General features: G+C 40.5%; 1 protein-coding gene across 1 annotated transcript in view; it reads left to right on the plus strand.

The window, feature by feature from the left end:
• Cystm1 (cysteine rich transmembrane module containing 1) overlaps window positions 1-22,682 on the plus strand; it is a 66,751-nt gene that overhangs the window by 15,105 nt on the left and 28,964 nt on the right. Inside the window, exon 2 of the mRNA XM_023560468.2 lies at window positions 1,664-1,851. Within this exon, the coding sequence (XP_023416236.1) occupies window positions 1,664-1,851 (188 nt within the window). The remainder of the gene's footprint in view (window positions 1-1,663; window positions 1,852-22,682) is intronic.

Below are 22,682 nucleotides of genomic sequence, written 5' to 3' on the forward strand. Positions count from 1 at the left end.
TTTTTCCTTGAATTAGTCATAATGGAAAAGGAGAGATTGTGACCTGGATTGGTTGATACAAACATGGTTTGCTCTAGAGCTGGAGTGTGATGAAGCATGTGAGCCCAGGAAGAATGAATGCATACCTACCTGGAAATCTGACTGCTGTTAGGAAGGGAAGATATGGATATTCTGTGGGTATTCAACAAATTCCACAATTAATTTTCACTTTATGACTATTCTTTCATATGAATTCACTTAGTAATTTATTGATTGTGTGCTGTGAAAAGAATAGTGAAATTAAATGAGTGTGAGACTTTTACTATTTAGCTGGTGATAGAAGACATTTAAATTGGTAAAATGTTACATATGAAGACACATTTATGGCAGCAGTATGACAGACATCATGTTGAGTGAATCGTATGTAGAGTGTATATTTTATATTCCCCAGGATTATTTGTTTGTTTTTAATCTAGCAGTCACTGTGGAGATGAGACAAGTGGTGGAAACAAAATGTTGGCCCTCATCTTCAAGGCCAGTCAAGAGAATGGTTAACAGGCAGGGACTGGAAAGCATTGCCTTCTCACAGAAGCAAGCTGATGAGGACTGGACCCACTGTAAACACAAGTGAGGGTTTCCACTGAGCCCTGCAGAGTCCTGGAAGCCTGGATGGTTGGAGGAGACACTTAGCATTCTCCAGAGGGAGATTTGCCCAGCTGCTCAGAGAAGTAGATCTAGGGAGAGCAACTGGATCACCCTGGTTCCCAAAGCAGTGGATACAGATTTGATTGGTCACAAGTGGGTGTCTGTGAAAATGTAGGTGTACACGTGTGTAGTCCTCTGTCTGTGACCCATCTCAGTTTACTGGAGGGTTTCTAATGCTGGGTCAATTTTGACTGATCAGATTCATAGTACTATTAGACTGTCACCTTAAAGCTCTCCATTCATATTTATGGAATTTCAGGGAATTTAAAAAACAAAATATCTTGTTTTTCATTCAGCATGTCTACTCATGGACCTGCCTTGGTGCAGACACAATGCAAGGCTCTAGGGATAGGATGGTGATTCAGACTGTTTAGTAGAAGAGACAGGTAACAGGCAAGTAAGCCGATGCATAAAATAATTGCCAGTTGTAGTGATGAGAAAAAAACAAAATGAACAGAGCTGGAGATTACAGAACTCTTAAGACACATTGAAGGCATATTTTTAAATGATCACATTCATAGAAAAGTTGTACCTGTACATGATGTAACTTATTTCTTCCCCCAACACTGGTATTTTGTAAATGATCTCATGGGTTGGAAATCTTTTTGCTAATGATTTCCATAAGTTATCATATTCCCACCAGTTTGAACCATCATTGATACATGCAAGACTGTTGTATTAGGTGCTATGGGACAATTCAGTTGCGTGGTACAGGCTGCACAGTGGGCTACTTAGGCATGTATCGCCAATGGTGCTAGCCACTCAGTGGGACAGTCTTACATGTATGGCCCGATAGTGAACATGTTAAATGCAAATAATTTGGGGGCTGGGGGTTTAGCTCAGCGGCATAAGCGCCTGCCTTGAAAGCAGGCAGTCGTGAGTTCGATCCCCGGTACCGGTAAAAAGGAAAAAGACCAAAAAAAAAAAAAAAATGCAAATAATTTTCATTCCTTTTGTCTCTTGTGTATGCCCTTTGCAGGTCCGTGATGAACCCAGAGCATCCTCCACCATATCCGGGCCCAGGCCCAACAGCCCCATACCCTCCTTATCCACAACCAGCAATGGGGCCTGTGGGGGGACCCTACCCACCTCCTCAGGGGTACCCCTACCAAGGATATCCACAGTATGGCTGGCAAGGTGGACCTCAGGAGCCTCCTAAGACCACAGGTGAGTATCTGTGAATATGTAGAAGAGTGTGTGTGTGTGTGTGTGTGTGTGTGTGTGTGTGTATAGCCCTGTGTCACCAAAGAAAATGTTTATATGGTTTCTTTGGCAGAGAAGAAACTGTTTGGCTTGTGGTTAATATTAATGGTGATGGCTGCAGGTGGCTTACCACTAAGAGACCCAAGTCAGTTCTGCTGACTTCTTTCATCCTGCCATCTCTGGGATTGATGACTTCCTGGCCAACAGGTTCGCAGGGGGTCACCCCCTGTAGCATTGGGCAGGGGTTGGAATACTGCCCTGATTCAGCAACCAGTTTTACATTTCACCTTTCACTTGTTGGGGTTATTTTAACTGTCAACTTGTTGACCCTCAAGTCATCCTCTTGCCCTGTTATTGGGGCTGGTTTTCTTTACTAAATGTTTTCATAATTTAACCTGCTACTTGAGTTTTTAGTCATCTCCTGAGTCTTTCTTGTGTGCTAGAGCAGTGCTACTTAGAGTTCAGTCTTGAGAAAAATGCCAGTCTACAAATTGCCTGTTGCTGGATGATGAAAAGTATAGAAAGTAAGCATAAACATTTAGAAACTTATAGAGCAGTTTGACATTTCTGTGATGTTCAAGCATGTAATCTTGCCTTTTACAAAAAGTGAAGGATTAAAAATAAAATATCTCGAGAAGCACTGTGCTAGATGTCTTAGTGACTATTTTGTGGTTTTTGTTTGTTTGTTTGTTTGTTTGTTTTGTCTTTTTCCTTTTTATCGGTACCAGGGATCGAACTCATGACTGCCTGCTTGCAAGGCGGGTGCTTATGCCACTGAAATCCCCAGCCCCTCTTAGTGACTATTTTGTAACCCTTGAGTTTGGATAGTAACTGCTCTCTGCTTTTTAAAATGGCTGATACATTGAGTGCCTATTTTTTTGCTAATCATCTAGTAAGAACCTTATATACATATGCATTTAATCCTTACAACAATCCTCTGAGCTTATTCTCATTTTACAGTGAAGTAACTAAGGAATAATGATTAACACAAGGTTACTTAACTAGAAGCAGCACATACCAGATTAGAATTCTGATGGTTTGCGTTATTAGTGTTTCATTGCTATGACCAAATGCCTGAGAAAATCAATTTAAAGGCAGAAGGGTTTATTTTAACTCAAAGTTTCAGAGGTTTCTGTCCCTGGTTGGCTGACTCCACTGTTTTTAGGCCCATGATGAGGCAGAAACATCATAGTGATAAAATGGCAGGGGAAAGCAGCTCACCTCATGGCAGCCAGGAAGCAAAGAGCAACAGAGAGAGGGAGGAACTGGCCAGGCAAAAGATATAGTAGTTAGTTGTTTTGAAACACAATGTTTGGTAATCAGTGCATTTTGACATAGAAATTTTCCCCATTACTCCTCGTTTATTTGCTCTCTGATGCACAAACTAGAATGTGTGTCAATTGCCTGTGACTTGCTGCCTTCTCCAGCCAAAACAGTTTGTGTAGTACTTGCTGTTGTCTGTACTCATGATTCCCAGAATCAGTTGAGTACCAAGATATCACTATACCTGAGGTCACATTACCATAACCCACTCCCTTCACCTAGGCTACACCTCTCAGTAGCCCATTCAACTATGTTCTTTCATGGCTTAACTCATTCATAGGGTTAGCATTCATAATCCAGTCACTTCCCTAAAGCACATCAGTAACCAAGCCTTCAACAAAATGATTGATTTCACAAAGGCAGTTGAAAGCTGTTCAGCATTCTTTCCCTCAGATATACCCAGGATTTTCTCTGTCATTAGTTTGTGAGTTATTAAATGTCTGGTCCAGAGCCAGGCGTGGTGGTTCATGCCTGTAATCTCAGCACTTGGGAGGCCAAAGCAAGAGAACATTGCAAGTTTGAGCCTGGACTACAAAGTGGACTCAAGGCCAGCCTAAACTGCATAGTGAGACCCTGTCTCAAAAAGAGAAAAATAAATAAGTAAATAAATAAATGTCTGATCCCATTCTGCATCCACACATAGAAGGTGATATCAGATGGCAAATTTTTCTCTCATCTGGGGGGTCCAGATTTTGTGATTAGGTCCCTTTAGGGGTGTAGGCTCACTAAGGAATGAACCCTTTGGGGAAACAACTTTATTCCTTGCTCTTGGGGTTATTTGGGGATCTCCAGTCAGAATCATGTATTCTCATTCAGTGTGTTTGAGCTCTGTTTAGAAATTTAAATTTTTTCTCTTTAGAAGGATGATTTTAAGTTCATGTGCTACAGACTTTTCCCTGCTAAAGTGTAAGTTTATAATACTTTCTGTTAATGGTTACCCAGGTGGGAATGATTTCTTTTTTTAAAAGGAGGATTTCCTTCAACCTTTCATAATGATGTCTGATAATTACTAAGGGCTTACTAAAGTGCATGAATTGGTAGGTGAAGAAGATGGCAGAACCTTTTTTGGTCATCATTTATGACACAGAGTTCATTTTTCAGATATTGTAGCCACAAAAACAAAACTGAGCACTTCTATTTGTCTTGGGTAACCATGTGATTGGACATAATTGATGGTTATGAGAGTAAGATTTGCTAGAGGGCATACCTGGAGGTTATGTCAAGGATATCCTGGACAGTTTGTAATACTAATTATTCAACTAGTGTTTCTTGAGCACAGGGATTAGAATTAGCCTTACATAGTAGTCACAATTTTGTAGCATCAGTCCCATGTTAAAAGCTGAAATTCAGCAAAGTTGTGTTTCACTTTTGTATTGTATAACATGTTACCCCAAAATTTAGTGGCTTAGAACAACAATGATTTATTTCTCTAGATTTTCTGAGTTAACAAGGAAGTTCTTTGGCTTCATGTGATCTCCACTGGGGCCGAGAGTGTGCCAGACCTCAGCCCATAGTATTATAGCTCTGAGATTTGAATGTCTGTGCCTCCTTGGCTCTTAGCATTACAACTCCTGGGGGCTTCCAGACATCTTTAGCTCCTCCATACTCTGGGCTCATAGCCCCTTTGGTAGCTTTCTGAAACTCTTCCAGTAGCTTTCAGTGACCCTCTGAGGCTCTCTGTAGGTCATTGCAAATCTGCACATCACTACTGGTCTCCACCAGTCTCCACTGCTCTTAATTCTTTCTTCCACCACTCTCTGGAGCTCTTCAAGGGTAATAGACTTTAATGTTAGTATCCTGCTTAGCCTGCTCTACCCAAGATAAGAATCTTTAGTAGGCAATAGAATCACTGGAATGAGGCTTTTATTGAGACTACAGCACAGTGAGGAAGTGCATAGGACAGGGTCCTCTGGGACTTATCCTAGGAGTGTGTGAGAATCCGGCATATGTAGAGAATAGTGGGTCATGCATGTGAAACTCTTCATATTTTGCACACTTATTTGGGGACTTCTGAAGTAATGACTGAAGGGAGTAGGACCATCAGACTGCATGGCTGTCATCCAGAGCAGCTGTAGGGCACAGTCATCTGGAGTAGGTCTCTGTTTCAGGCTTGCTGGAGTGAAGGCAAATATCTCCCAGAGCAGCCATGGGGCATACAGGACAGGCTCATCTGTGATGGTAATAGCTTTGCTGAGTTGTGGGAGAAGCAGGCTCCACTGACAGTTTCTGTAAAAATGGCAGGAGCTCTAATTGCATCTTCTGCTTTTGAAGACTCTCTAGGAGGGCTTGGAGTGCTGATCATGGCTCATTGGGATTTGGGGACTTGGAGACACCAACAGTGGTCCCCAGTTACTCGTTGATCTTTGCTTTGTCAGGTGTGATCCTCCATATCTCCTCAGAGAGGCAGCAGGAGTGGTCCAGAGCTGTGGGGAGGGAGTTGTGCGTCAAGACTGTCAGCCACACTGTAGCTCTTGTCAAGGCTGCAGAAAGGCAAGTCACTCCAGCTGTCCTGGGGAGATGAGAGAAAGGGATATTGTCTTGGTTGCTGAGACAAAATACCTGACACCCAAAATTAAGAAAGAAAAGATTTATTTAGCTCACAGTTTTCAGTCCATAATAAGCTGGCTCCAAGGGGCAACATTTCAATGTGGCAGAAGATAGTAAAGGCAACAAGAGGAAAAAAGGGGGAAACGAGCTTTCTTTCCTTCCTTATATTGTAAGCAGACTCCCCCCTCCCTTAAACTTCTAAACTTCTCAAGTTGACACAATGAATCAACCATTACTGTGATGGCAGTTCATCAGATGATGATCCTGATCCCTCGCTGGCCTTCAAAAGGAAAAAGGAAAGGTTGAATTTCATTTTTCTATCTTACTCTCAACAATTCACATCCTTCCCATGTGCAAAATATGTCCACTTCCAAAACGACCGTATGTATCACCCAATAAGTACATCAGCTTAAAATTCATCATTTAAGTAGTTTATATGTAGATCAGGTCACTAACCTGCCATGCTCATGCATGCACCCTACCTGTGCTCTTCTGCTCTTTCATGCCCCACCTCTCCTCATTGCCACTCTGCACCACACATTTCTGGAGACTAAAGTAGCTTCTCCATGAAGCTCACCTGTGGCACACTCCAGTAGAATTTGTCCCTCCCTTTTCCCTACTTACACGTACACAGATTTCATTTGAAGCACCTCCTTTCTCTCCAAATTCAGTTAGTTTCCACTTTAGTTTATGTCTGAATTCAGTCAACCTTGTTGTTATTGGTATGGTTTAGACTTTCATCATTTTAAGGCCACAAGTGACAAAACCTCAGCCTCGAATATTTATTTTTATCTGCAAAATTTCATTTCCTACCATTGATTAATACTGTACTTTTTTTTTTTTTTTTTGGTCTTTTTGAGACAGGGTTTTGCTATGCAGTTCAGGCTGGCCTTGGACTCACTTTGTAGTCTGGGCTGGTCTCAAACTTGCAAATGATTCCCCTGCCCCAGCCTCCCAAATGCTGGGATTACAGGCGTGTGCCACCACTCCCAGCAAATACTGTTCTTTTAAAAACATAAATATGATCTCATAATTTGATACATCATATAACATATTTTAGTCTTATCTGGCCCTCTAATTGCCCTTCTTTCCACCCTTATTTACTTCTTTTTGCCTAATATTAGTATCCCTTCTACTGTCATACTATCTTTGTAATTTTATATTCCATATACTAGAGGAAACACATTTGTGTTTCTAAATTTTTCCTTAATATGATGCCCCTAGTTCCATCCATTTCCCTGCAAATGTCAGAATTTCATTCTTCTTTATGAATAATAATCTGTATTTTATTTACTTTTAATTTTTAAAAAAATTAGTATTTCTCATCCATAATGATCACATCATCATAGGGAATTTGTACCTCTGCATGAAATTTTAATTCTTGCTTTTATTCCATTCTATTTCCCTCCTTTCAACTCTTCTTCACCTTCCAGTTCACAAAAGCTTTGTTTCCATATTTTTCCTTCCATTCTTTTTTTCCCTTTTTCCCTTCCTTCCCTTACCCCTTCCTATTTAGTATGTTCTTCCTACTTCCCAATATCTGTTTCCCATTATGTTCCTTATTTGCCCTTTTAGGTTTCTGATACCAGAGAAACAATGTGATATTTATACTTGTGTGTTGTACTTTTTTCACTTAAGATTCTGGCTTCAGGGTGCATCCATTTACCTAAAAACTACTCAAGTTTATCCTTTATGTCAGAATAGTACCCCGTTGTATATAAATACCACATTTCTTTATCTGTTGATGGGGATATGGGCTGTTTCCAAGATTTAACTATTATAAATTGTGCTGCTATAAACATGGCGTGCATATATCACTGAGTTATGATGCTTTTAACTCTTTCAGGAAGACACCTAGGAGGGGAACTACTGGGTCAAATGAAACCTCTGGTTTTAATATTTTTGAGGAATCTCCATACTGATTTCCAGAATGGTTTTACCAATTTATTTTCCCGTCAGCAATGTAAAAGTGTTCCTTTTTCCCCACAGCCTTGTAAGTACTTGTGGGTTCATTTCTTGATGATAGTCATGCTTTCTGGGGTGAGATGAAATCTCAGTGTAGTTTTAACTTGCATTTCTTGAATAACCAGTGATGTTGAACATTTTTTCATATATTTATTTACTGTTCATACTTTTTGATCATCAACCTTAAATATAACTAGCAACAGAGAATCAAGCACCTGAGTAAAGAAGCTTCTAGAATGAAAGACGGTGGTTCAAATTGCATAAGGGAACTCTCAGACACCCATTTGATACCCAGGTCTTTACCAAACCAGAATTTTAAAATTTTTTGCCAGTAGTAGAAGTTTGATGTATGTTTCAGTTACCTATTGGTACGTCACAAACCACCCCAATTCATAGAAATTGGAGGCTCTAGACTTTAAATAGGGCTTGCAGGAAAGACTGATGAATCTCTTCTCCATGTGACTTGCACTAGGGGTAGGACATAAGTGATACCAATCAGTGTGCTGGCTTGGGTATGTATGTGCCTTTTCTATCCTGCTGTAACAGTCATACACTTTCATGCTGGCTGCTGTTGGGTTAACTTACACCTTCAGTGCAGAGAAAGAAACCTTTTGAATTGGCAGCCTCTTCAAAAGGCGAGGGATGGGAGCCTGAGGGCAGACTGCCTGTTGGGAGTCCTCAGAGGATACCTTGCCAAACTGCTGTTATTCCTGAATGTGTTCCCAACCAGAGTTTGATTTATTTCACTTATGAGTATGGTCTCAAGCTGTGTCCATTTATTTATAAATATCTCAATGTGATCATTCTTTATAGCTGAGTAGTACTCCATTGTATAAAAATACCACAACTTTTTTATCCATTCTTCAGTTGATGGACACTTAGGTTGTTTCCAAGATCTGGCTGTTACAAATTGTGCTGCTATAAACATGGGTGCACATATATCACTGTGGTATGATGCTTTCAGTTTTTCTGGGAATATGCCTAGAAGTGGTCAAATGGGGCTTCCAGTCCCAGCTTTCTGAGAAATCTCCAGACTGACCTCCACAATGGTTGTACCAGTCTACAATCCCACCAACAGTGCAGGAGAGTTCCTTTTTCCCCACAGCCTCTCCAGCATTTGTTGTTGGTGGTTTTCTTGATCTTGGCCATTCTTTCAGGAGTGAGATGAAATCTCAGTGTGGTTTTAATTTGCATTTCTCTAATGACCAGTGATGGTGAACATTTTTTCATGTATTTATTTGCCATTTGTATTTCTTCATCTGAAAATTGTTTATTCATCTCAGATGCCCATTTTTGGATTGGGTCTTTGAATTTTGGGGGTCTGATTTTTTTTCATTCTTTATATGTTTTAGACAGAAGTCCTTTGTCTGAGGGGCAGTTCACTAAGATTTTTTTCCCAGTTTGTGGGTTTTCTTTTAACTATGCTGGAGATTTCTTTTGACATGCAGAAACTTTTTAATAAGAGGCGATCCCAATTATTGACTCTGGGAAATATTTCCCATGCGGTTTGAGTCCTGTTCGCGTCTTCAAGGTTTTTACCCAATTTGTCTTCCAATAAATTTAGTGTTTCTGTTTTAATATTTAGATCTTTGATCCATTTAGATTTTATTTTAGTCCATTTATTAAAGAGATTGTCGTTCTTCCAGTGAACATGTTTGGCTCTTTTATCAAAGATAAGGTGGTTGAGTGTGTTTGTAGTTGTGGTTGTATCTTCTAATCTATTCCACTGATCTTCGGCTCTGTTTTGGTTCCAATACCATGTTGATTTTACTACAGTTGCTTTGTAGTGTAACTTCAAGTCAGGGATTGTGATACCTCCTGCCTTGCCTTTGCTGCTTGGAACTGTCCTTGATATTCTAGGTCTCTTCTCGCTCCAGATGAATTTTAGGAGTGATTGCTCGAGTTCTATGAGGTATATTGATGTATTTTTATCGGGAGTGCATTTAATCTGTATAAAAGTTTTGGGAGAATGCCCATTTTCACAGTATTTATTCTTCCTATCCATGCGCAAGGGATGTCTTTCCATTTTCTGAGATCTTCAATTTCATTTTTCAGTGTATTATAATTTTTCCTGTATAGATCTTTCACTTCTTTCGTGAGAGTAATTCCTAAATATTTCAATTTTTTGATTGTTAGTGTGAAGGGTGTGGTGTCTCTTATTTCTTTCTCTGTGACTTTGTTGTTAGTGTATAGGAATGCTACTGATTTTTGAGTATTGATTCTGTATCTAGCTACATTACTGAATTTATTTATTGTATCTAGGAGTCTTTCAATGGAGTTTTGGGGATCTTCTATATAGAGTTTCATGTTATCTGCAAATAATAATAGCTTTACTTCTTTTTTTCCTATCTTTGTGCCTTTTACTTCTCTCTCTCGTCTAATTGCTCTGGCTAGTATTTCCAGAGCTATATTAAATAAGAGCGGTGATAAGGGACATCCTTGTCTTGTACCTGATTTTAAAGGAAAAGCCTTCAATTTTTGGCCATTTAGTATGATATTGGCTGTTGGTTTGTCATAGACGGCCTTTATAATATTGAGGTAAAGACCATCTATTCCAATTTTCTGCAAGGTTCTTATCATAAATGAATGTTGGACCTTAGCAAAAGCTTTTTCTGCATCTATAGAAATGATCACGTGATTCTTACTTTTGGCTGTATTGATATGGTGTATTACATTTATTGATTTATGTATATTGAACCATCCCTGCATGCCTGGGATGAATCCCACTTGGTCATGGTGTATGATCTTCTTGATGATTTGCTGCATCCTATTTGCCAATATTTTATTGAGGATTTTTGCATCTGTGTTCATTAAGGAGATTGGTCTATAGTTCTCTGTTTCAGTTGGGTCCTTCTCTGGTTTGGGTACTAGAGAAATATTTGCTTCTAGGAACGATTTAGGAAGGATTGCTTCCCTTTCAATTTCGTTGAAGACTTTGAGGAGTGTTGGCATTAGGTCTTCTTTGTATTTCTTGTAGAATTCTGCAGTGAATCCGTCTGGCCTGGACTCTTCTTTGTAGGTAAAGATTTAATTACATTTTCAATTTCATTAATAGAAATTGGGTTATTCAGTAGTTTTACATCTTCATGACCTAGCTTTGGTACTTCGTATGCTTCTAGGAATCTGTCTGTTTCCTCTGTTATCAAACTTTTGAGAGTAGAGGTTTTCAAAATAGGTGTTGATGATCTTCTGTATTTCTGTAGGGTCTGTAGTAATTTTGCCTCTTTTATTCCTTATTGCATGAATTTGAGCTTTTTCTTCCCTTTTTAAAATAAGGTTGGCTAGGGGCTTGTCAATTTTTTTCAAAGAACCAACTCTTTGATTCATTGTTTTTTTTGGATTGTTTTTTTAGTCTCTATTGCATTGACTTCTGCTCTGATTTTTATAATTTCTTCTCTTCTTTTGGCTTTGTGCTTGACTTGCTCTTTTTCTAGATGTTTGAGGTGTAACATCGGGTTATTTATTTGTATTCATTCTATTTTCCTGATGTGGGAACTCAGTGCAATAAATTTTCCTCTGAGGACAGCTTTCATTGCATCCCACAGATAAGTTGTATTTGTGTTTTCATTTGTTTTCAGGTGTTGTTTAATTTCTTCTTTAATTTCCTCTCTGACCCACTGATTACTCAAGAGTGTGTTATTCAGTTTCCATGTGTTTGTGGGATTTTTGCAGTATCTTTTATCATTAATTTCTAATTTCATGGCACTATGGTCTAATAGCATGCAAGGGATAATTTCAACCCTTTTGCATTTATTTAAATATGTTCTGTGAATTAATATATGGTCTATTTTAGAGAATGACCCATGTACTGCTGAGAAGAATGTGTATTCTGTTGTTGGGTGGAATACTCTGTATATGTCTATTAAGTCCATTTGTTCACAGGTGTCATTCAGTTCTTTTATTTCTTTGCTGATTTTCTGTCTGGTTGATCTGTCCATTGGTGTCAATGGTGTGTTAAGATGATCTGTTAGAATTATTTATGTATAATGTAGCGCTATACCGCTATAGCACTAGATTCTAGGGTAGGGAAATTGGCTTTACTCCTGGATCTAGGTAGTCGGTAAAGTCACTTCGCAAGATGGCACACATAATGGGAGATCTTTGGAAACACTACCTCAAGTGTCAGAGTTAGGTTAGTGATTTCCTATTCAGTGAAGCAGTCTGAGAAGCAGCTAGATTCTTATATTTATGTCATAATAACAGGACTAGAAAAGGCAAAGATTTAAATATAATCACTAGTCTTATATCAAAATATAGGCTCTTTAAGGAAAATTGTGTCAGTTGCTTAGAGACTCATAAAAGAAGGGAGGTTGAAATTCTATCACCAAAGTAAAATGACTTTCATTTTTTATTTTTTATTTTTGTACAAGAAATTGAATTCAGGATCTTGCACTTACCGGCCAGCACTGTGCCACTGAGCTATATCCCCAGTCTGTGACTCCTACTTAGATACCTCAAATTATTAAAAATAAAGGACTCTTCAGGTAACCAGCCAGGTTAGTCACCCTTTTAACCCCTTGGCAGACATTGCTAGTCACACTATCTTGTGCTAGGAATGAATATGGTTTCAGAAGCCTTCTTACCAAGCATTCTAGACAGCTGCTAGGAGTAGGTTTGAATTGTTAGACAAGATAAAACAACATGAAGGGTTAAACTACTCTTATTAAGTTAACGTGCTCTTTTTAGTGCTAGAGACTTAGTGACTTGCCAAGCTCAGTGAGATGTGACTAGTATGGAAGGCTCCTGACCCCAAGCTAAGTGCATTTCCAAGACTCTGCAGAAATTCTCAAATATCTACCAAAGTAAAATAGCTGTTTTTCCAGCCTCCTCCCCCTTTTTTGTAACTGGAACCCTTCCCCACACAAAACACTAAGCTACCTACAAGTTAAAGCAGGACTCAGTTTTCTAGAAGACAGAAGTAGAGTATAATATAAAACTAGACTCAGATCTCTTTATTCAGGACTTGGGAAAGTTGCTTATTATCCTGGGTCTTTGAGTGTACCCTGATTCCCCCTGGAAGTCTGATATAGGCAGAGCTTCCTCTGCCCTTCATCTTTCTTTCCATAGTTCCTCAAACAGTGCTGAGCACATGATGTATAGTATATACTCAGTAATTGTGTGTTAGATGAATTGAAATACTACCATAAAGGGTGGTGGTGAAGTCACAGTAGGCATGTGGTTCCCTCATTTGTGTCCCTTTGAGATCCTTCCCTTGCTGTGTAACTCTGGTGAGTCCATAGATTGGGGTTTTATACTTGTCTTTCTGAGTGAGGACTGTGATGTCTGGTAATATATTGACTTAAAGTAAGTTGTGCTAAAGCTCAGTTAGCCTTTGAACCAGTTTCTAAGTTGGAAACTACACAGTGATCCTACTTAGCTCTTTGTAATTGAAGAAAATGGAAAGAGTGTGAATATTCAGAGGGCCTTTCTGGGCTGTGAGGCCTAAAGCCAATAAGCAAGATGTTGGGAGAAGGCTCTTCATCCCACAAGTTAGAGATTGTGAGGAGGTGATAGAATACTTTATTTCTCCTTCTACACAGACAGCATTCTTGGTGTCTCATGCAGCTTTCATCAGTCATTATGAGGATAGATGGGAAGGAAATGTAGTGGTCTGGCATCTCTGGTTAATTGACCTGCGGTGTAGAATTACAGACTGGCTCCTTTGAGGCTTTTATGCCTTCTTTCATCAGAAACTCCACTTAATCATTTGCATTGCCCTGGGCCAGCTTTCCAGCATTTCACAAGACCAGTGCCTCCTTTCTTTGCCAGGTGTCAGGTGTCAGAATGCCCCAGCAAGGACACTGCCACATGCTGTCAAAAGCCATGTTAGCTTAGGAATCTAGAGTTCAGTACTCTGACTTGTAGGTAGAATTCAGTTCTCTGGAATTTTGCTTATTTTTCTGTAAAGGGATTATAGGGCCACAACAAATAAAGGAACATATCTTATATAGCTATGACACCTCTGTGGCCAATGAGGATAAAATTAGTGCTCTCACAAATTGTTACGTTTTTGCTTTGTGGGTAGGTGCAAGTGAAGAATTATAGGAAGCTCTCAGGAAAGGAGAGAAGACTGATTGCTAAGGGTCACTATGCTCTACTCTGAGAGTCCCAGCTGGCCTGAGGCAAAGAGACAACTCCAAAGCCACCTCTCACCTGTAATCATAGCCGTGTAACTAGAATCCCTTCTTCTGCTTATGTCCCTGCTGTGTCTTCTAGCTAGATCTCATAGTAGTCCCTCATTTCACTTGAGTAAAAACCTGAGTCTTTGCAGCGACCAGCAAGGCCCTGTGTGAGCAGAGTACTGCTGTCTCTCTCACTACGCTGCTGGGCCACTTGCTCGCTGTGCTCCACCTTCTCAGGCTGTCTGGGACACTCACTAGGACACTCCAGAGCCTCTGTGATGGCCACTTTCATCCCTCAGGCTTCTACTTCATGGCTGCTTGCTCAGCTGTGACATAGCCTGAGAGGCCTCCCAGCCACTCCCTCTTCTCCTGCCCTTTGAATAAAGCACACAGACTGCACCCTGCATGCCATTCATTCTCTTCTCTCCCTTGCCTAACATGCTGTGTTTCCTTGTTCCTAGGCTGCATTTTTTTCTTCCCACTGGACTGTCAGCTCCTTGAAGGGAGGACATTTTTTTTTTTTTTTTTTTTTTGGTACCAGGGATTGAACTCATGACCTTATGCTTGCCAGGCAAGTGCTTATGCTGCTGAACTAAATCCCCTGCCCCAAAGGGGGGACCTTTTGCCTTTTATTCACTACTGAATTCCAAGTGTTTGACCCATTCTCCTGTTGTATTCTGGCTATGAAAGATATCTTGTGTGGCACTTCCTTTAGGTTCATTTTCATCTCATCTATATGGAATCTGTGAATTATCTTCCTGTGTCAGTCCTGTTGCTGATCACTGTATATCCTTCATCAATTCATTGACATGACAGTTCCATCTTGAGGAAGTGGATCCTCTCAAAGTAGGTAACTTTCCCAAATTCAGAGCCAGTAAGTGACAGAGCAGGTGTTCTGATATCCACGTTTGGCTTGAAAACCTGTTCTCAGGGCCAGTATTGCATCATTGGCCCCCCCTCTAGAGTTCCTTCCAGGTCTGACATTGCTGCTGTTCCCCGTCAGATGTGGCTAAGGGCCATGTTTGGTGTATTTTGTGCCTCTTTGGTGCTTCTTCCTTTTTGGCCTCCTAGTTTATCTAGGTCTCTGCTTTCTTAAGCAAAAGTTGAATATTGTGTAAAATATTCCTCTGTAGCTGATCCTGATTCTTTGTTCAATCCATTTAACTTCTTGGTATATGCGAGATACTGATTTGAATCTTCTAATGGTCAACTGGAGTTTTTCATGGAATGCTTTGAAAAAATGCCCCTCGGTCCCACATGAGTCTGGATCAGTGTCCTTAAGACATTAGCTGGGCCCATCTGTGGTGCAAGAAGCTTGTGGTTTTTGACCCAGCAAGTAGTTCTGGATGCATAAACCTTCCATTAGGTGAGGAGATGGACAAAGCTTTGGTGACCACAGGACCATCTTCTGTGGCTCAACTCAAAGATGACAGACTGCTAATGGGGTCCTGCTGAGGTTTGTGGCTCTTGAAGAGGGCTCTAGCATCAACTGCTGCTCTGTCATCCTAGGGACTTTCTTTCCTTAACCCAAAGAAGGCATGGGGCATAGAACTTGCTGATCCTAGGTGTGGAGTGAAGTCATTTCTCTTTCCTTGTTTTAAATTGGTATGTTTGTGATACATAACAATTACACTCACGATGGCAAGTTGGCACATGGACTTATTACATCTTAATCAGTTTTACTTCCCCTTCTCCTGACCCTCCCCACTTTTTGCCTTCTTTCCTTTTTGCAGTATCCTCTTGGCCTGCATTTCATTTGGAGGCCATACTGAGTTGCTGTGTGATAGGCAAGAGAAACTGTGTATACTACTGAAGGGTTTAAATGTTTTTTTCTGGCCCCCTTAGAGGTTTTCTGTTATTCTTAGAAGAAATGACTAGCATTCCAAAGACCTTGAGGCCCCTCGTAGTCTGGCCCTAATACCAGGTTTCAGATCCTCAACCTCACCAGGCAGTCTCTTCCACATGCCATTTGCAAATGCTGTTCCCTCCATATGAGTTGGGGAATTTTTCATGAATCTCTGAGTCAGTACAGATAACTTCAGTGCATCTTTTCCATTTACTCATGTGTCCCTTTGGTGACACATGTGATACTCCCCACCTCCCAGTCTAGTCAGGTTTCTGTCCTTCATGGTGCTATATTGATTTATAATTTCATAGTTTTGATTCTCATTATTGAATTAAATGATTTGTTTTGTTTGCCAACTGAAAGATCCACGATAGGAGACTTTGGTCTAATTTGACTGACCCAATGAAGAACAGTTTAGACATATTAGGGGACAGGACAGAGTGAGGCTGGCCCTTGCAGAAAACACTGCACTATTTTTCCTCCCTCACCTTAGTCATTTTTTTGGTCTCAGAGTGGAGCATAGTATTCATTGTGTATCACGGGGCTAGCGTATGTCACAGTACTGGCTATCATAGACATCTGAGTAGTGAGAACTGAACAGTGTAATGTGGGGCCACTCTTGCCTCCACTGAGTTCTAGCCCTCTTTCTCTTGTCCATAAACATAATAATAACACACAAACAATTTTTAAAAAATTCCACTGATAATCCAGGTACCCTGTGATTTCAAATCATGTTATTTCCTAGTCAGTTCTTCCTGACATGCACGTGATGTGGTGTATGGCTCATTTTGTATAGATAGCACCACATATCCTGTTGCATCTCCACCCCTAACATATGCTTCATTAAAGGAACCTTTCTGTGGGGCAGTTTCAAGAGTTTCATAGTCTCAACACTGCTGATATCTGGGCCAGAAATTTTTCTGTTATAGGAGTTTATCCTGTGTATTCCAGGATGTTTAGCAGCATCCCTCGCCTTTAGTCACTAAATGCTGGTGGTGTTCTCTCAGTTATGACAGCCAAAACTGTCTCCAGGCATTACCGAATGTCCCATAAGGGCCAGTATCAACCTCTTGAGAACCACTGCCATACAATCTGAATAATTAAAAACTTAAATGGATCATTGCTTTTGAACCTTGTGAAGGAAAAGACAGAGGCCATTCTAATCAGCTTTGTCAGCAACTGAAAAATGCATGGCTTTCTCTGGTGGCCTGCTGAGGGAGCTTCCAGAATTTAGAACTATAAAGAACTCCTTCCTTTGTTTCTGAGTCTCTCTGTAGTCTGGGACTAGAGTCTGGCTCTTCGCTACCAATTCCTCTATAAAATGATCAGAACATAAAGAATATGATGCTGGCGGTTTAAGTCTCTTAATATTAAATATTACATATTTATTAAATAATATACTACCTAAAAGCTAATATTTGCATAGTAGTTACTGTGTGTTGGGCATGTTTATGTATTAACTCACTGAGTCCTCAGAACAACCTTCTAAGGTAGAGCTTGTTATCTGGATAAAGAAACTGAAGTGTAGAGAGCTGACTTGTGTGTGGACACAGGGCCAGGGACTGGTGGAGCTGAGAGCCAGAGCCTGCACCTTGACTTTAGAGCTTGTGCTCTCAGCAGTGACCTTTACTGAACACCTACTGTGATGCCTAGAATTGAGCTGATGACTTTGTAGCTTCCAAATTTTGTAATTGTCATTCAGGATAAGTGATACTATCCCAGATTTTACAGATGTGGAACAAGATGTTTAGAGAAGCTATCACATCTTGCCTGTGGTCCCCCAGGTCTCTGATCCAGAGCCTCATATATTTCCATGTATCATGTAGTCTCCTATGTGTGAGTACACATTTTTTATAACCTTGTTTTCCTTTTCCCTATGAAACTACCACTCAGTCATTCAACAATACCAGTTAAGTGCCTGCTGTAATTTAGTGCCAATCACTAAACAAATGCTACCATTTCTAAACAGACCTTAATTAGGTGCTTTGGATACATTATATTATTTAATCAGTCAGGAGCCTGGTAAGCATCCCATTTTAGAGATTTGGAGACTAAGATTCAGAGATGAAATAACTTCCCTAAGGTCCATTAAAATAGTAATTAGCTGAGACTTTACTTAAACCCAGGTCTGTCTGGTTCCAGATTATATTAACTATTGTGCTCTTTTTGCATTCTATTAGAGAATATTTTTTTGAGACTAGATTTCACTGTGCATTTCAGGCTGGCCTGAAACTCACATCGATCCTCCCACCTCAGCCTTGCAAGTTCTAGGCTTATAGGCTTATGCCACCACACCCAGCTATTAGAGAATATTTTTAAAGTACTTCAAAATGAGTAGTAATATACATTGTTAGCAGTGGTAGAGAAGGAGGACTCGATGTGTTCGCTCTAGCAGCTCTCAATTATAACACCTCACAAAGACAGACAAGGATGGTTTTCAGTGAGTATACTGGGGACTTGATATGAACTTTGGTTGCCTTTCTACTTTAGGAGAAAGTGGGACTTCTGGCCTTAACTTGACCACTCGTTAGCACTTTGATGATGGGCACCCTAATGACTGCACTCAATCTCATGGACCTCTGAGTCATATGAAGACAGTCTGGTCATGAGAACACCAATCTTAAAGATTGCCTCAGCTACTTGCATCTTCTTGAAAATAGAGACAAAATCTGCCTTGGTCAAATACTTTGTACCAGTGATGGTGAACCTTTTAATGCTTTCAGTGATAACAAACAGTCTGCTTTGGCATGCATGCCATAGATTCACAACCACTTCTTTATACAAAACATTCTGTTTTGCCTTTTTAAAGACCTTGGCTTGCCCAGCACTCAGAGGTACTGGAGTATGAAAAGACGGCTGCTGTTTGCAGATCCCATTTCCTTAGCTGGCTGTTGATGCCCAGTAGATGCTGGCTGAAGCAGCTTGGGTTGGCCAGACCTGGCTGGCTTAGAGAAACAGAAGGTGTTTTTAAAATCTTACGCTGCTTCCAGACCAATTTCTCACTGTTCTTTTTAAAAAGTCCCCTTCTACCCAGTGGAGTCTGGGTTTTCTGCTCTAATTCTACATTTCCCAGTCTTGAAAACATGGCACACACATTCCCTTCACCTCTTGTATAACTTTCTTTAGTTAAGCTGATATAAACAATGAGGACATAGATTTGGTGGGCAAGAAAAAAACTGGTTTGGGTAAAAGGCAGCTAAAGAAATTAGAAAGTACAGGTGGGATAGAGTAGGTCAGGATCAAATGATCATGGGTGGGAGGGACCACTCTGAGGATGTTGCTGTGGGGGATACCCAGGGAGGTGAGGATATGTACCTGTGATAACAAAGAGGCATTAGCTATACCCAAAGGGTCCAGTTTCCAGGGTGTTGTGACTGTCACCACTCCAATTGCTTGTGTGGCACAGTGCCTATAGTTACCTAGGGCGGTTCTCCCAGCGGTCAGCATGGTTAGCCACATGGGAAGCCAGAGGAGGAACCTCTTGACAACTGACAACCTATTCATTTTCTGAAGCTTCCCTTGGGTTTTCATGGTAGTCACTCTCAGAAGAACTGGCCATTGTGGTATAAGTCGGTACCTTTTTTAACAGTCTGCAATTCTACTTATAGCACGGCTCCCCAGAGTTGAGATGTTCTAAAAATTAGGATGTGACACAAGATAATTATAATTAGACTATTGACAGTGAGGATGGAAAGAATTGGTATCTGTGCTGTGGATAAGGACACCAGACTATGACAGAGTGTGAGGACCATGTCCAGAGTGATCTGTGGGCAGAATTATTGGTTCATTCCCAACTCCTGCTTAGTTTAGCTCTGCTAGCACTCAAGAGCTTCTGCTTCTGGCTGCACTCAAGTTCCCACTCAGTGGAATCTGGCTACTTTCTAAAAATTACTTTACTTAGGTGGTAATGGGGATCATATCTAGGACCTTGTACATGCTAGGTTAGTGATCTTCCAACCTTAAAAAATGCTCTCCTCAACCCTTAAAAAATTTTTTTAAAATTTTGAGACAAGATCTCCCTAAATTGAGCAATCTGGCCTCAAACTTGTGATCCTCCTGTTCCAGCCTCCCAAGTAGTAATATTGTAGGGTGTGGCAGTGTAGCCCAGTAAAAGTGACTTTTTAAATTACAACAGTGTATTTATTTTCCTGCCGGAAGGCTCGGGGGTAGCCTAGTGGTAGAGCATTTGCCTAACATGTACAAAGCCCTAGATTTGATCTCTATCTAGTACCACAAAGAGAAAGAAAAAGACAGTGTGGAGAAGGACAGATCAAGGAAAGATTTCTTCCTTCTGGAAAATAAGTAATACCCATAGTTTTACTACACAGAAATAGCAGTTAGCATTTTGGCATATATATTTTATGATGCAATCCTTTTTGGAATTCATCTAGCGTGTCAGTCTCTGTCTAGGGGATGTATTTGCAGACAGTATAATGGTACATAAAAGTATTGTTGGGTATTCTGATGTTTTTGTTTTCATTGTTAGTTCTGTTCTCAGCTGCACCTTGGCTCCTGAGGATAGAAGTCTTCAGGAGTGGATATTGGTTTTCACTGAGGCCTCCATTTTAGATGTCAGTTTCACACTGCTGACTTCATGTTGTTTTAAATCCCCAATTTCTTGGAGGTTTTGTTGTTTTGTTTTTGTTTTTGGTGCCAGAAATCAAACTCAGAACTTTGAGCTTGCCAGGCAGGCACTGTTTTGTTTTTTAATCTTAAAACAGTGTAAAGCTCTATAATACAGATTGCTTTTCTTTTTAGCCTTTTATTAATTTAGTTTATAGAATAATAGCAATAATAGCCACAATTTATGGTCTGTTAATTATTGTGCCAGGTACTATGCTAACTACTTTCTGAGGAGTAGCTCTTTATAATCTAAGAGCTTGAGAAAACTGAGTCATGCACACAGAATTTGCTACTTAAATGGATTATACCTGGTGTAATATAACCTGTAAATCCTAGTGCGCCTGCATCGGTAAGAGCTGGACCTTAGGGATACAGAAATGCAGAGGACCCAGCTTCAGCCCCATGAGCTGCCTCATTGGCAGGAGCCAGAGTTCCATGGAGACTGGTCCAGTGAGCAGATCTGGCAGTATTTGAGTCCCCTACCTGGTCTACTGCTATTACAATCTTGCCTTGGCTCCTTGGGCAGGTGGATCTGTTTTCCAGGAAATATTTTCTTACCAACCCTTATAGAAAGTCTTATCAGCTTTTACTAGCAGGCCTGCTGTGTACAGTCAGGATTGCAGCCCTTTGGTTTTGAGAAACTAAAACTGTTCTCCTCCTTTACCTTTTTTGCTGTGTTCAGCAGACTTTTCCTCACTTGATAAAATGATCCTGATTGGGTGTAGTAGCATGTTCCTAGGATTGGTCTGACCCTTGATTTACCTTAGATTATAGAGGTCTTCTGAAGTCAGAGCCCTTTTCTGCCATACACGCACATTCTTGTTTAGGAAGTGGTGTCTGAGCTTTCTCTTGTGGGATGTAGGCACCACTTTTCCCAGGGCACACCAGTTTAAAAATTATGGCAGTAGCCTAAAAAAGATTTTGATGTCTTTGAGTTGTACTTTTCTTAGTGGGTAAAAATCTCCTTTAGGGTTCTCGGTTCTCTCTGAGCTGTAAGGATTGATCTTAGGCCCTCGTGCAGACTAAGCAAGCACTCTAACATTGAGCTGCACCTCCAGCTTGCAAACACTTGCCTAGCTTAGAGGATTTTAGAGAGATGGTGTAAAAGTGTATTGTGACTTGTTCTAGTGAGTTTACTAATGGATATTTGCTTGTAACAATACATGTATTAAGGTTCATTTATAAACAATCATTGTTCTTTCTCCTGAGCCTCCAAAAAGCCTGTCAGCCTGTGAATAACCATGAGCTGTCCAGGGACATGGGAAGGATGTCCAGGGATGAAAATCTGAAGGAAGCATTCAAAAGCAGCACCTGTGGGAATGCATAATTCTGTAACCATAGGACCCACTCTCACTGGGATACTTTGGCTCAGGACTCTGAGCTCCCTTTGCTTGAATTTTCACCCAGGATAATTTCCTTGAAAGGTTCTCAATAGTATAATGATGGCCCTGATGCCAGGACCTTATGTGCCCTTTAAGTTCAAGGTATGCGATTGATTCTCATTTAAAGGATTTGAACTGACAGAAGCAGATTAACTTTTTTCCTTAAGAATTTGAGGCTGATGGATCTTTGTGTTTTCTCAGTTATTTCAGAAACTGGCCAGCTAATCCCATTGTCTGGAGGTTCCTTACAAGACAGGCTCTCAAAATGCCTCTTCCAACAGGAGGTAACCAAAGCAAAGCAGATTATTCATTTGTTTCTTCATTTGGTGTCTCCTTTGTGCCAGGCCTACTAAGTGTCCTGTGCTAAGCAGTGGTAAGTGGTGTTGGAGCCCTTAGCATTTTTTCCAGCTAGAATTAGGAGCTGAAGGTCACTAAGGTTCCTCTTGAAGATCAAAAGGTATTTCTGAGTAATACCATTCCCCCCTTCAGGCATGGGAGATTAGTGAGAGTGGGGTTTGTAGAGGGGCTGTTGGTAACAGCCAGCCTCAGCCTTCTGGTGTGGTGAATATAGGTAAGAAGGATGTCTGTCTGGTTGTGAAAATCACTGGAAGGCTATGTGCCATACCCACACTGCTTCCAGGTGTCTTAGTCATTGAGAACCTCTGTCTTCCATCTTTCAGGTCTCTGCTTTAGAAGTAATAAAAACAAAAACAAAAATAAAAACAGCTAACACAACTGAGTACTTACTCTGTTTTAGAGTAGCCTATGTAACTAATTCAGTCTTTGAAGAATGCAGTGAGAGAACAGGTACATTTTACTAGAGAAGAAATTATACCTGGAAGAGATTGTCACAGCCTCAAGGTGTCAGTGAGACCAAACCCTAGGGTGCCAACTCCAGTGCTTTCTGTGCTGCTGTCTCTGCATTTCTTCCTTGATGGGCTGCTTGGCCAAGAGATTAGTTTTGCTGCTTAATATTGTGATCTGGAT

Source organism: Cavia porcellus, unplaced genomic scaffold (assembly GCF_034190915.1).
Source record: "Cavia porcellus strain 051 isolate PalLab524CR breed Dunkin Hartley unplaced genomic scaffold, mCavPor4.1 scaffold_21, whole genome shotgun sequence".
Taxonomy (NCBI): domain Eukaryota; kingdom Metazoa; phylum Chordata; class Mammalia; order Rodentia; family Caviidae; genus Cavia; species Cavia porcellus.